General features: G+C 49.6%; 2 protein-coding genes across 2 annotated transcripts; one reads left to right on the forward strand and one right to left on the reverse strand.

The window, feature by feature from the left end:
• Nucleotides 1-424: 424 nt before the first annotated feature.
• Nucleotides 425-3,587, forward strand: FIESC28_00328 (uncharacterized protein; the record flags this gene model as incomplete). Its single annotated transcript, XM_031154479.1, has 7 exons — nt 425-1,066; nt 1,113-1,847; nt 1,899-2,460; nt 2,505-2,521; nt 2,627-3,071; nt 3,124-3,299; nt 3,369-3,587. The coding sequence occupies 7 exons, from the start codon at nt 425-427 to the stop codon at nt 3,585-3,587; spliced, it is 2,796 nt and encodes a 931-aa protein (XP_031021449.1).
• Nucleotides 3,588-4,076: 489 nt separating this feature from the next.
• Nucleotides 4,077-6,503, reverse strand: FIESC28_00329 (uncharacterized protein; the record flags this gene model as incomplete). The annotated part of the gene is made up of 1 exon (XM_031154480.1): nt 4,077-6,503. The coding sequence occupies one exon, from the start codon at nt 6,501-6,503 to the stop codon at nt 4,077-4,079; it is 2,427 nt and encodes an 808-aa protein (XP_031021450.1).
• Nucleotides 6,504-13,780: the final 7,277 nt, after the last annotated feature.

The raw sequence follows: 13,780 nt of genomic DNA on the forward strand, positions 1-13,780 counted from the left end.
AAAAAAAAAAAAAAGAAAGAAACCCGTCAGAATAGGGATCGGCGCACGGATACGCATTAACTGGAAGCGTATGTATGTATATTCATTTGCTGCACTAGACAGAAACCAACACTTGGAGTATGATATCATTTCATTGTCAGACCTAAAGATACATGATGTTGTGTTTAAAAGAGGTTCGCGTTGCTCATGCTGCCCCAGGCCCCTTTTTGCGGCCTGGTCTGGTGAGAGGGGTAGGCAGTAGGCAGTGGTGTTGAATGGAAGGAACGTCCGCAGCGCTCCTGCCCTTACTGACATCCAATGTGTTTTGCACAAAATTCTCAACTCGGTGGCAATAGTGAACCAACAATTTCACTCTTTCAAACCCTTTGTCTGGGTTCTTGTACTTGGTTAAGAAGCACTTGCTTTGCCCCTATTTGAACCCAACATGACGCCGGCTAGCATATTGACCGTTGGTCAAATCAAGAAGCTCGAAGGGATTGCAGGTAAGGATAGCATTTTCAGGGGTGGTTATAGTCTACTGACTGGGGATGCTTGGGCAGAGTTTGTGACAGATCTTCTTTCTAGATTACCAAACTCCCACGATTCCAGCTCCAATGATGTTCTTCTCTCCGATGTAAATCACCACATATCTTCAGTCAATGCTTTGGTCGAGCAGCGAACGTTACCAACGCGTGAGATTTCGAGATCATTGAGGGAAGTTGCGAGGGAATTATGGAACGAGTGTATCAAAGGTAGGAGGAAGAGAGATGAAATCTTGTCGTCGTCGTCGAGGATGCTGCTGCAAGTCCGCGCCCGTGTTCTGGCTTTCCTTATCCACGCCTTGGCGCGTGACACACGTAATGACGAAGAACAAGACCTCGTGGAAATACTGTTAGGCATGATGGGGATGTCACTTACACTGGCTAGAGTTTGCGTGGAATCTTCCGATCTCGATGGCGCACTTTTGAGCATGACCAAGGCTGCCGATTATATTGGCCGACTAAAGAAGTCAAAGCATACAACAACAGAAGATACGGCACAGATCCAAAAGATTGAAGCGGAATACTTTGCGATGCGATGCGCTTTGGTAAGTCCAGGGTGGTATGCTGTCAACGCCCCGCTAACTTATTAAGTCATGGAAGCAAGGTTGTCTGGATGTTGCCGAGCACATGTACACAAAGGCGGATGATCTCTTACACCTTATCGACCCATCATCTGCTGAAAGGTTGGCTGATACATTTCAGTGTATCGGAAGCGAACTTTTGTCCAGGGACGACCATGGCATGGCTTTGAAATGGTTACGACGAGCACTCGACCTTGTCAACAGTCAAGGTCTGGAGAGGCTCTCGAAGGAAGGGCTGGAACTTCGCATGTCTATCTATCACGAGCTAATACAGACACTGCTCGCTACGGGTTCACAAGAAAATTTAGAGGAAGCCGATGGGATTACGTTACAAATGGAAGCCGAGATTGGAGACAAGCCAATTGTGCTTCATTGGAAACTTGAAATTATCCACCGGTATCCTGACGAGATTTTCGATATCGATTCATGCGCAAGTATTCTACGACGTATGATTCGATCATACACCCTCACGGATGCGGGACTCGGACTTCTCCTACATCGTATTGGCGAACTACATCCCAGGGGTCCTCGGTTGGCAAAGAGCTTGATGGAAGAGTTGATCACCAAGAAGTTGTTACCGCATGGTAACGTGGGTTGGATAGGGAAAGCTGTTGTTCGGCGTGTTTGGATGGCCACGATGGATACAGAAACGCTTGTAGCAACAAAGGACTTGGTTCGACTTCTGAATCAACTCGCTCAAGAAATTGGCCAGTGCAATGTCGAGGCCTCAGCTGCTGCGGTTTCGGTAAGTTTTATCATGCTACTTCCGCAATTCATTATACCTGACATCCGGAAGCTCATTTGGAAGAAACTCGATATTAGCTATTCCAATAAGTGGTACAAAGGATGCGAACTCTGGTGCCAAGCTGCACTTCATCCGATCTTTTCCAACAGTGGCGAGACAAGTCAAGGAAAGTTCAGCCGAAGGTTGATGCGTTGTGCGATTGCATGCGAAGATATAGATGCTGCGCATGCTGCTTTCCATGCTATGCCTAAAAGTATACAGGACGAACCTCTTACTAGATATCTCATGTTTAAGGTGGCTTTGAAAAGCTGGAACCACCAATTGGGGCGCCAATGCATCGAATATCTGGGCAAGATGCCGGACAAAAGCCAATGTCGGGACATCATATATGCCTGTGCAAGAGATGCACAGAACGCCGGCGACAAGCTCATGACTCTGGAGACCCTGAAAGCAGCAGTCGAAGGGTTCGATACGGCAGATCCGTCGACTATAAATCTGCCTTCGATCATCAGATGTGCTATACGGCTGATCCACATGATTGAGACTTTGCCAGATGAAAACATAGACCGAGTTCCTGAGCTTGAGGAGGAAACCTGTGTATTATTCGAAAGGGGTGCGTTTTGTCATCGAGTTTCAAGTATCTGCTAACACGAATAGCTGTCGAGTACGCAAAGGTGAACCTAAAGGATGAGAGCGACGCCAGGATATTCACAGTCCTGGAGCTGCACTGGTTCAGGAAAAATGCTTACAACATCGGTGTAACGAAATGCCACGTTTAGGGGCTGTGGCATGTCATCCGTGTCTTTCGCGCGTGTCTCGCCTTTGCAACCTGCTATCCTTCGGACATTTCTTCCGATGATGAGGCTGATAGGAGACTAATGATAGCCCGCTGCAATTTTGTCATCGCAGCGGCCCTTATCTCGCAAGCACGTATTGATGACAAGATAGATGAGCAACTCCAAAGATATCTTGAAGCAAGGCATCACATTTCAGAATTCGACATATTCTTTAGCGAGCAGGTCAATGACGGCCCAGAGACCGAAATCTGCCCTGATCTATTGTCTAAAGCGACGACGCTTTTCGTTTTTGATTTTGAAGGCGCTATCCATCTCAAGAACTGGGACGATTTAAACCAAATCGTCCGAAAAGCCGAGGTCTGCAAGGATGAAACAATGTACAAAGCTATGGGAGACTGCCTGTTAAGGAGTGAAGCTCCGGGTAATGGTAAGCGATTATTCATGTTTGACAAGCCAGACAGAAGAGCTAATGATTCCAGTTGTGTACGGAACCATGTGTCTCATCATCAACCAGATACATTCGCTAGAAAGATTCGACAACAAGCGACTGGCCAAATACATACGCTGTCTATTCAAGGCCATACTTCCATTAGATGACCTTTTGGCTCTGCAAGTTGTCGAACAAGCAGTCACGATCGCACGTGAAGGTAGCCAAGTAAGTCAGCCCCTATAGAACTGGCACCCCTATCGTTAGATGTTTCCTAGTGCTAACATAGGTATACAGATGCAAAGCCCTTTCCCTGCAGATGACTTGGATTATATCATTGCAGCTACTTTCAACCATGCCATTGATATGTCGGGGAGAGACGATCAAAAGTTGTGTCATAAATGGGCGTTGAAAGCCCTTGAGCTTGCCGAGTACGTGAACGACGGAGGTGACATGAAACACACGCTGTGTGAAAGAGCAGTTGAAATGGGGTTGAATCAAGGACCTGTCGCTTGAAGCTGTGTATAGCATTGTGAAAACAAGAAGTGCTCGATATTTCTCAATCACTCACGAGACATTAGCATCCTTTTAGTTGAAGTCCCCAAACTGGTGGCCGTCTAGCGCATGCATGCTTCACCTAAACGATGAAGCTTTATTCCTATTACAACCGTCACAGGACGGTATAAAAATCTATGGGTCTCTGCCCAAGAACGCCCGTTACGCCTAAGTGCTATGCAAAATCCTATACCCGTCTCATGCAGCGCGTGGTATCTTTGTATAGATGCTCCCCGAGCGGTGCTGCCTGAAAACAGCGGTACACGACAATATGTCGATACGCACGACAAAACAAAATGCACCCTAAAACAAAAGCAAATTATATATGTATACGCCTTGCTCCTTCAACTTTTTTCTTCCGAAAGAGCCAGCTTCCAGCACTAAACAAGGAAGACACGTCTCATAAATAAACATTAATAATTCGCTTCATGGCCCCTTCTGTCAAGCTCTCTAGATGATGTTCGCAATGCTCAATCGTTCTTTGCTCGTCGCTGGATTGGGTGCGCTTCCGCTTGGTGTCCTGTTGCCGCCTGTAGCAGGGCTAACTGCTGTGCTGCCCTCTCCTAGCTTTGGCATTTCGGACCCGAATCGGGGTACATCACCTAACCTTGGGAGTTCCACCGACGGGCCAGGTGTTTCGCTCTTTATAGGAGGAGGTAGTGTCCAGGTCGCGCTTGAGGGATTTGGAGTTGTGGCTGGTACACCCTCTAACCCACGTACCGCAGCCTCAAGCCTTACCCACCCACCCCATTCTTTGCCCTCTACTTCTTTTAGGCCTGTACGGGCCTCGGGGCTGAATAGCTCGCTGCTTGATGTGGCAGTCGAATGCTGGAATGGAGAAGATGTTTGGGACAGCGGAACTTCTCGCTCTGCGCCAGCCCAAAGCCATGAAGCATCAGGCGAGGCTTGAAGATCGGCAGAGGCATACGCTAACAGGTCTTCGTCTCGGGAAAGCATCTGGAGCAGGGCCGTCTGATCGATTGATGACCTCGAAGAACCGAATGGTGGTGCGGCGGTCCTTGCCAAGTAGTTGGTGTACTCAACTCGCTTCGCTGTTAATGTTGCCACAAAAAATGAAAGATATCTCCCACAGGCCACGGTGATATCTCTTCGTCGATCGATTGAGGCCAAAGCTCGCACTGCCGCCAATGCATGATCCAGATAACCGGTGAGGAGAAGGAAAAGCGCACAGCGGAAGATGTGTGTGGTCAACAAAGAAGTCGCACCGTCTGCCAAAAGGGCTGAGTTCGACCGATGGAGAAGCGACGTTGTTTCAAGAGAGATATGTGTACAACTTTCGAGGGATGCCATACGGGCCTCGACAGGGTACTCGGGGTGAAGATGATGTCGGTGTAGCAGAAGTCGAGCATGAAAGAGGTACGCTAGGGGTGCGAGAAAGTGAGGCGCAAGTGGTACAGTGCTTGACGGATCGCAAGCTGGAGGAAATGTACTCAAGCACTTCTTGAAGTGGGTGTCAAGACTTGAAAGGTGGGCCGTAGCCAGTGCACCAGGCGAGAGAGCGTCTATAAGTGATGAATACGATCGTACGACATGAATGACAGCGAGCAAAGAATGAGTTAAAGGCTCAGCCCCTGTAGGCACCATCATTCCCCCCTCGTGGATGAACTGATCGTCAACCCCCGCTGGCAATGGAACATCGCAATCGTTGTCGCTGATCGAGACCGGCCGACCAAGCTCCGTCGCCATAGTCCTGTCTAGTATGTAGATCATCCACCAGGTTCTGCGTCGCATTTCTCCATCAATGACTGGCCATGGTCCAGACTCGATGTGCAACCCGAGGTCCTGAGAGACACGGACAGCTCTTCCTAGCCACGTCCAGGCCGCCGACTTCAGATTCATCTCGTTCAGACAGAGAGATACTAATGCCAGTGCCCTCACATAGTCCAAAGTGAAGTCGTTGGCCCACGGATCGAGCATTTTGTTGGCTGTCTCGAGGAATTCGGCCGGTTCATAAAACGAGTTCGGCTGCGAGTTAGACGTTTGGCTAAATAGACTGCCTGTTGCAAGGACCGCAAAAAATAACGACAGCCAAGCTGGAGATGTTCTGCTGGCGCCATTACTATTGTATAAATCGTTCACGGATGCTCGAAACGTAGGAAAGTGTATGATCGGGAACATGGAATGAGACGATGTGTAGTAGGCATGCAGTAACTGATCAACCAGGTGCCTGGCGGGTAGCTCTGGTCTTGGGGGGTCGAAAAAGACGGGTGCGCGTTCGCGAAATTGGGCTGGGAGCTTCCAGATACCTCTCGAGAAGTCTCGTACGTTAGACCTTGCTCTGTAAAGATCCGGTACTTGCCCGGGAGCTGATCGTTTTCTTCGTTTCGGTTCGGATCCGATGGCTGGTAAATTGAAAGCATTTTCATTGCCTCCTTCGGCGTCAAGTTCCATTGGTCCTTCGCGATCCTGAAGCATACGCCGCAACCCGCTGTTCTCCCTCTTCACCCTTTCCATTTGCTTTTCCAGATCCTGAACCTGTTTGATAGATGACATACGCCGGTTCGTCTCCTTTGTGAATTGGCACTTGACATTGCGGCTAGAACACTCAGAACAACTTGCTGTCTCAGTTGCGTCACACTTCACCTTTCTCTCGCGGCAAGCATCGCAACTGGGGTCCTTCCTTCGCTGGCGATAGGCTCTCTTTTGCCCCTGAGAACCAGGCGGGCCCGCTAACTGGGAGGTCGACGGGCCTGGTGTACTGGCCACCGACTCATTGGAGGCGAGAGATTCATGACCAAGGGACGACGATGTGGTCATTGGGCCATATGATTGGAAGCCCTGGCTGACTGGAGGTAAAGGGGGGATGCCGATGGGTTGGGGCGTGGCCGGTAGATTTAAACGTGGGTTGGTATTCATGGCCCCTGGTGTGAATTGGGACAAAGATTTGGGCGATGTTGCAGATGAGACTGACGAAGAGTCGTAGGACCTGTTTGAGGGATTGGGCGAGCGAGTATAGACGTTCTGTGAAGTTGACATAGCTGTTAACCCTCTCGGTGTCCCACCTCTACCGGGATTGGTCGAGGAAGCCTCAAAGGGTCCCCCAACGGAAAGGACACTGGGGGCACGTCGGTCAACGAGCATAAATATGACTCTGTTGAACAAAAGCTGCAGGTCGTCAAGTACAGGGCGGGCAAACTCCCGTTTTCTCGCTTTGCTCGGAAAGAAGAAGCTAGGATGTACTGTTGTTTGTCAATCAACCCTGCAATGGAACCTCCAACCTCTGCCGCCGGTCTCCTAATCCGTGATAAACAGTGTGAATCCGTCCTTGCAAAATGGATATCTCGAATGTTGCGAGGTCGTGTAACCCGAGACCGTTCTTCTCCGATGTGGTTTTCCGGCTCATCACCTTGTTCAACGCTGAGAACAGATCGCAAGTTTCCCGAACCACGATGCTTAGACCAGGAATAGCTAAGCAAAACCCCAAAGCGTGGTACCTAATAACACCTCCTCCACGGGCGTGGTTTCGAGCGTAGAATCCCGTCGAGGCGAGCGTACTAAGGCTCAAAACCTTTGAGTAGTTAGAACGAGTGACTGTGTTAAAAGTCGCAGCCTTAAACGCCCGGGAAAGTTAGTGTTCTGGAAGGGCCTGCGAAGAAGAAAAGAAAGGCGAGGCCACGAGGCCGGAGCTGACGTCGTTAAGTTTGGCTCACGACGACTAGGCTGAGAAGAGAGGAAATGTACCGTATGGAAGGAGAGGCGTCTGCAAGTAGGTATATCGTTGTTCGTTACCAGCCCTGGGCACAACAGCAGCACCGTGTTAGTGGCGCTGGTCCGTGATCCGGGGCTCTCCGCGCGTTAACGCAGATTCGGAAATATTATCTGGGCCAGGCGATAGTGAATTGGGGGGAGGGGTGGGCGGACCCTTGACAACTTGGCTGAGCAGGGCTGTTGAGAGATCAGCCATGGCCGCTAATGTGTTTCGAGCGGAGACTGGCATCCTGGAATTGTATGTTGCCAGTCATAATCCTAGATCCTGGACAAATTCATCAGTCCAACAAGGCGAGTGCTTGTTTCCAAGCCTATGGTATGCCACCATCGGATGCCAGAAGTCGGACCCGTGGTGCGATCTGATCCTATTTATCAACCAGATGGTTCATCATGTTAATTGTTCACAGTTCTCTCGAATATCATCAAGCCGTTGCCTTATGGTTGGAATATCAAGTCAACACAGACCCCGTGCTAGCCAGTCAATGAGCCATTTCCAAACGCTACTGCTGACCGACATATTGCTACAGATCCAGATTTCCTCGGCAGCTGGACCGCCAGAAAAAGCTTGGTACTTCCGAAAATGCTATGCACAACGAACCGGACGATGCTCGGACATCTTTGTGTGTTTTGTTATCCGCGATGCCATGTGTTACCCCCGCGCCTAGATCGGCGTGCCTTGTCGCAGTTAGGTAGGGATTTATCCTAGGACCTAGGAAATTCGCCGAATTTAAAACGTCAGTCTCGTGTACTGTGTTGATTGCGTTTTGGGTATGAAAGATCATTGAGGGTCCGTATCAACAGTAATCAACATTGGAGTCCAACTACCTGCCAATACGACAGTTTGAGCTTGTAGGTTGACGACCGGAATAATTAATACGATATCCGTGGTGACATGTTTGCATCCGATAATACACATCAGGGTGTAGTCTCAGAACTGAAACGCATTGTCTGTGCGGTCAACATGGTTCAGCATGTAGTATCCGACGCTACTATCTGACTGCTTGAGTTGTGGAGCTCAACGACGACTGGACAGCGCGAAGCTCACTGACTCCTGATTCATGGTTGTCATGCCAGATATGTGGCGTCAGCAGCCGATAGCTCAGAGGCCAGGGATAGCAATAGTGATGCAGACGGGAACTAGCTGCCCTCACGTTGCAGTTCTAAAATGCTGATTGCAATGGGCCTTGGCCAGTTTGAGGCTTTCCGCCGAGCTGGTGGACTGTACGGATAGCCAGATGGCCGATTTAGAAAACTGCAAGCTGCCGTTGGGCACACGGCCTGCCGCCGGAGAACATGGATTCGGCCATCATGGTTTCCGAGGGTGCCACCTTGTCCAGGTGTTCGCCAATGGGACGGTTATATCCGCCGCCGTGGGTGGGAAGCGGATGACGAATCCCCAGTCAGGGTCACAGTGGGGATTCGGGCTAGAGCCGAGTGAACCGCCGGGAAGGGAAGGGTTGGGGGGACGGCTCGCCCGGACCTTAGGTACGGGCAGGCAGGATATCGACATTTGGTCAGCACGAAGAAGATTAAAAGCATCCGTACAAGATAACCGTATAAAATTCCTAGGCCGCTATATACAGCCTTTCGTACAGAATGCATGTGCCATCAGGTAATCTGAAAAGTGAAGAGAATTCTCACGAGACTGCACAATTGAGCATGCACATACCACGACCCGCCTTGTATGTAACGGAAGGCAGGGGCATACAGCGAAAGTGCAGGTCGTAGAGCAACTGGTGCAGCAGGTTCGCGTGGCTTGTTTTCACCTTGGAAGGCTCTATCAAGTCAAGTGAGGTATGCGGGCCTGCAACATCGGGCACATTGCAGAGTGCCAAAGGCGAAAACACCGGAATAGAGTTGAGACGAGATGAAGGTGCCAACCACGCATACGCCTGATTCAAATGCGAGTCAATCCTGGTGGCTCATAGAACCAGCGACATGGTCATGGACCATAAGACGGATTCTGTTTTTTCAGGGCGGCAGGGGCGCTTCGTTTGAAGGAGCTGGTACGCTCCGTTACGGCGTTGCCAACGGCCGGTAGACAAGTGGGAACAGAGAGTCCGTCAGCGGAGGCAGCGGGGCCGAATCGGTGGAATATGCCCAGTATGATGTGTGCCTTGCTTGTCTGGCAAAGAGATTTGGCACAGACTACGAGGCAGCTAGGCCTTTCTTGTGGTTGTATGAACTGTATGTTTTGGCATGCCATCCAGTGCTTGGTATGGTCGTATCATCGCGAATTAGGGGTTTAGAGATAGAGGGGAGGTTTTCGCAATTTCCATTCGCTACATGGCCGTGGATGTGTGGCCCTTGTCAAGATCGAGGGGGCGGGGGTCCATGGGGGCCGTGTGGGCTGAGATTCGAGCTGGCGGGTTGAGGTTTCGGATGCTGACTACCGTTGAAGGGGTTGCCATGTCAAGTCATCTGTTGGAGCAGAGCAAGGAAGCCACGATCTTGGAGACGGTGTTAGTGCTCAGGAGGTACAGAAGATCAGTACCATATCTAGAATAAATAAATAAAAACGCACTGTAGTACTGCGCAACCCGTACAGTAAGTAGGTATGTATCGAGTGGGTTCTATACAACGTACACGCAAACAGAAGGCGGAGACAAAGCTGAAGCTGAAGCACAGAGTGGGAAGCGTGTTGTGTTGTACGTAGTACTGTTACTGTTACTGTTACTGTAGCGTAGCGTCCCTCCAAGGTACGAAGTCACAAATAGGAGTCGAACAGAAAAGACCAAAGATTGATTGGCGGGGTGAATGCATGCCACGATTCAAGTTAGGCGAGCCTCAGGTTAGCGTAGACAAGCTTGACATGGCAGGCTGTCTGCGTGGGTAGACAAGGTTAAGTTTGCTGGTCTAAATTACTCGCTTGCAGGGGTCTTCCAACAGCACCTTCCATTCAATGTTCCTCTGCTGTACGGAGTACGTACATGGCTGCGCAGTTACTGCAGTAGCTACGGGCTAGAACCTAGGAGGATGAGTCTTGGCAGAATGGGAAACAGCTACTAACCTCTCTGAATAGCTCCTTCCTCCGTGATCAAATCCGTTCATAGAATTAGGTAGGTACCTACCCAGTCAAGAGCCCAATAATAGATAGAGTTCGAGATAAACTCCTTCCTTTCGAATGGCCCATAATACAGTATCAACCATTGGACGGTTTGGTGCAAGGGAGTACCTGCCTAACGTCCATAGGTAGGTAGGTAGGTACCTACCGCAGTTTTTCCCTTGGTACTTCCTTCAGTGCCTACTTAGTACCTAGTGTAGGTAGGTATCTACACAAACAACCATTAATTCCACATCAGCAGAAGCGCTCAAAGTCATGGTTCCTAGCTACATGTCAGATCCGATTACCTAGCAACTCCACCACTCTGCGACTTTGGTCTCGCTGACCCTTTTCTCCGTCGTTTGGATCCCGGGCTAGGTCTTTGCCTGCCCTGAGCTCGTCTGCGATCTGTCGGTCTGGGGCGCCATTTCTTAGTCGAGTGCCCTGTTCATAACAGCCACCTGAGAGCATACAGACGGATCTGGCGATCAAACACGCCCAAGGATACGGCTCAAAGTCAAGCCTCCGTTTCATCGGCCCGTCACTCGTTTACGGGGCATCTTACGTATGGGACCTCGCGACTCGCTTTCGAGTATCGACCCGACGCACGTCACCCAAGTTGTACCTAACACAGTATTAACGATATACACAAATTCAGCGCTATCGGGTCTGATCAGATTCACCTAAATTTCTATGGGGGATTCGGATGTCGATCCATCCTACTGTAATCGTTGATGACGAAAGTCTATTCGTCTTCGAGAACAATGGAAAAGGTCATTTCGGCGCTGGCTCCGATGATGGGTCTCGTGGGCACTTGCTTGGCTGAGCCATTTTACTAGGGCTCTGATTGGAATGACACAAGGTCAGCTTCGGTTGCAGTCATCCGCCCTTCTTGACTCTTGCATAGATCAGCGATTCTACGCTGCTTATTGCGGAAAGAGAGAGGATAGAATACATATGCAATCCCATCACTGTGTCTTCATTATTCTCGAAAGGCTTCTGCTGGTCTCAGCACATACCTACCTTTCCTATTCGGGACGAGCCGTTCAAGACAAAGCGACAATCATGACTGAGTCAACCAATGGCAGGAAGCGGATCTGTTGCACCTTGCAGTATGGAGAACCTGGCCAACTCCATTGGTCGCGTTATTATTCAAGTAAGACCCGCAGCCTTCCATATACCGGTACAGCCACAAGTCTTCATGACGATGGGAGTTATCCAGCAACCTGGTCTTCGGGGCAAATACATCAATCGTGAGCAGAATCATCCTCGAAATCGGATCGTCCAAGTGCTTGAAAACTGAGTACCATGAGAGTAACGATAACCCCATGGATAAGCTTCTAGAACGAGCTTCTATCGTGGTTGGTCCTTTGACAAGTACTGTGCAGCGTTCAGACAGACAGGTACGGGGCGCATCAGCCGCAATCTCAATCCCAACTAAGCTTGATACGCACGCCACTAACGAGACAAAAGCTAGCTGTTTTGGTCACTCACTTGTCGCAAAGCTATGAGGGGAGACCAATCCGCATTCCTCGCATTGTATCGAACAATTTTCCGCAACTCATCAACGAGAGGGTCACAGCACCTAATATCTCACCCATCTGCCTGGTTCAAGTGCCGGGCGACAGTTGGTCCAATTAACTCGTGACTACTCCGCTGGATGTTTGCTCACTAGTCGGTTCTTGAGACATTCTAGCCGTCCGTGACTGGGATGCTCTCCCCCTTCACTCCACTTTGTCGGCGAACAGGCTTATTATCAACTCAACGCCCTCTTCCCGCATGGCTCCGGAAGCTTACGTACCTTGTTCCACATGGCCCAGGCGCTTCAGGATCAGCTCCATCGTGCTTTACTAGAGCTATATAAGGTAATCAGAGCGGCAATCACTTAGCTTTGGCCAAGCGAATGGACAGCACTAACCACTAGATTGATAGCGCGCTTCTGTTCATGTTCATCGACAAGCAACTTATGATTCAGTTTGAACCGAAGTCGAGCCTGTTGTTGCGATTTGCTCATGAGGGACGGAGCGCCTAAGAAAGATATTAAAAACTAGCATTAGAAAGATATTAAAAACTAGCATTATAGCTAGTAGCGGGCTGTCCATGCTCCGATGCTCATCTGCCAATGGTATTAGTTGCCGAATGGAATGGCGCCACCAACAGTTTCACGGCTAGTTAACAAAGTGGGATTCTCGACTATCAGTTTTGGACAACTATGTTCTCGTCATATCGCTTCTGACGGATGAGAGATGCCGTGCTGCATCTTGCACAAATGCCTCTTTCAGTACGCTCAAAAGGTGAACGGGTGTTGGTTGGCTGTACTTTGCATGCTGGGAGTTACCGATCAGCGTCTTCGAATCAGTAAGCCTGGTTAGCTGCAGCCGACAATACTACAATACTTGACGGCGCAGAGCCAGGGAGACATTCCAGGATCTGCTTGTCGGAATAGGCCCAGCAATGGCACATATTTGGTTCTTTACATTCACTGTAGGGGCATCAATACAATCAGACCCCCCGCAATGTCTGAAACTGAGCCATGCTGCATCCTCAATTCTGACCTTTGACTGGCAGCAGTCAATATTTCACCGCCAATCCGAATATTCAGTGTCGAGCGATAGGGACTCATCAAGTCCCTTCGCGGAAAGTATCAGAAGCTAAATTTCAATGTCACCCAGTACGTTACAGATGTCGTGATCCCCATGCGCAGCTGTTAAAGATCATGGGAACGGTTCCGATTCGCGTCGTTACACCGTCGGCATGTGGGTTAAGATCAAATGCAATGCACCTACATACATGGATCTCTCCTGCTATACGAGTAACGAGCATGATCACTCGTCGGGTAGCAAAGAAGTTGGCCACCGTGAGCCTAAGAGACGAAATAACTTGGACACTTCATACCATCTTGAGCTGGTATCTAGGCTACATTATTTTAGTGCCCCAAGCCCTTAAAGGAGCAAATGCCGTCTTTGTGATACACAGCATTACGGAGTGAGACCAGAGAAAGACAAAGAACTTTTTGACTACCTTGAAAGAACAAAATCAGCACTCTTTCTTGTCGCCTTGAAAGTGCAGAGACATGCTATCTTTACGACATGACATACCAGTCGCTTCCTGTTTAATGTTGAGATTCCTTTGCTTTTGGCGTGGGAATCGGAACGGGGGTTATGTTCCTTGTTCCTGATCCCAAGGCCCCGGTGTGACACAATAAGTTTGCTGTCAGCAATGTACTCATTTCAGGCGTCCACGGCACCAAGAGGCTGGTCAGAGAAAGAAATGAGGGAGACTCTGAAAGGATCTCAGCCTCTCAGGTCTTGGACTACACAGTAGATCTACTCAGTGATCCCAGCTAATTAGCTCCTATTGTATGTGCCCCGTCCTCCAGTTA

This window comes from Fusarium coffeatum (assembly GCF_003316985.1).
Source record: "Fusarium coffeatum strain FIESC_28 chromosome Unknown BRIP53273_contig_8, whole genome shotgun sequence".
Lineage (NCBI taxonomy): Eukaryota > Fungi > Ascomycota > Sordariomycetes > Hypocreales > Nectriaceae > Fusarium > Fusarium coffeatum.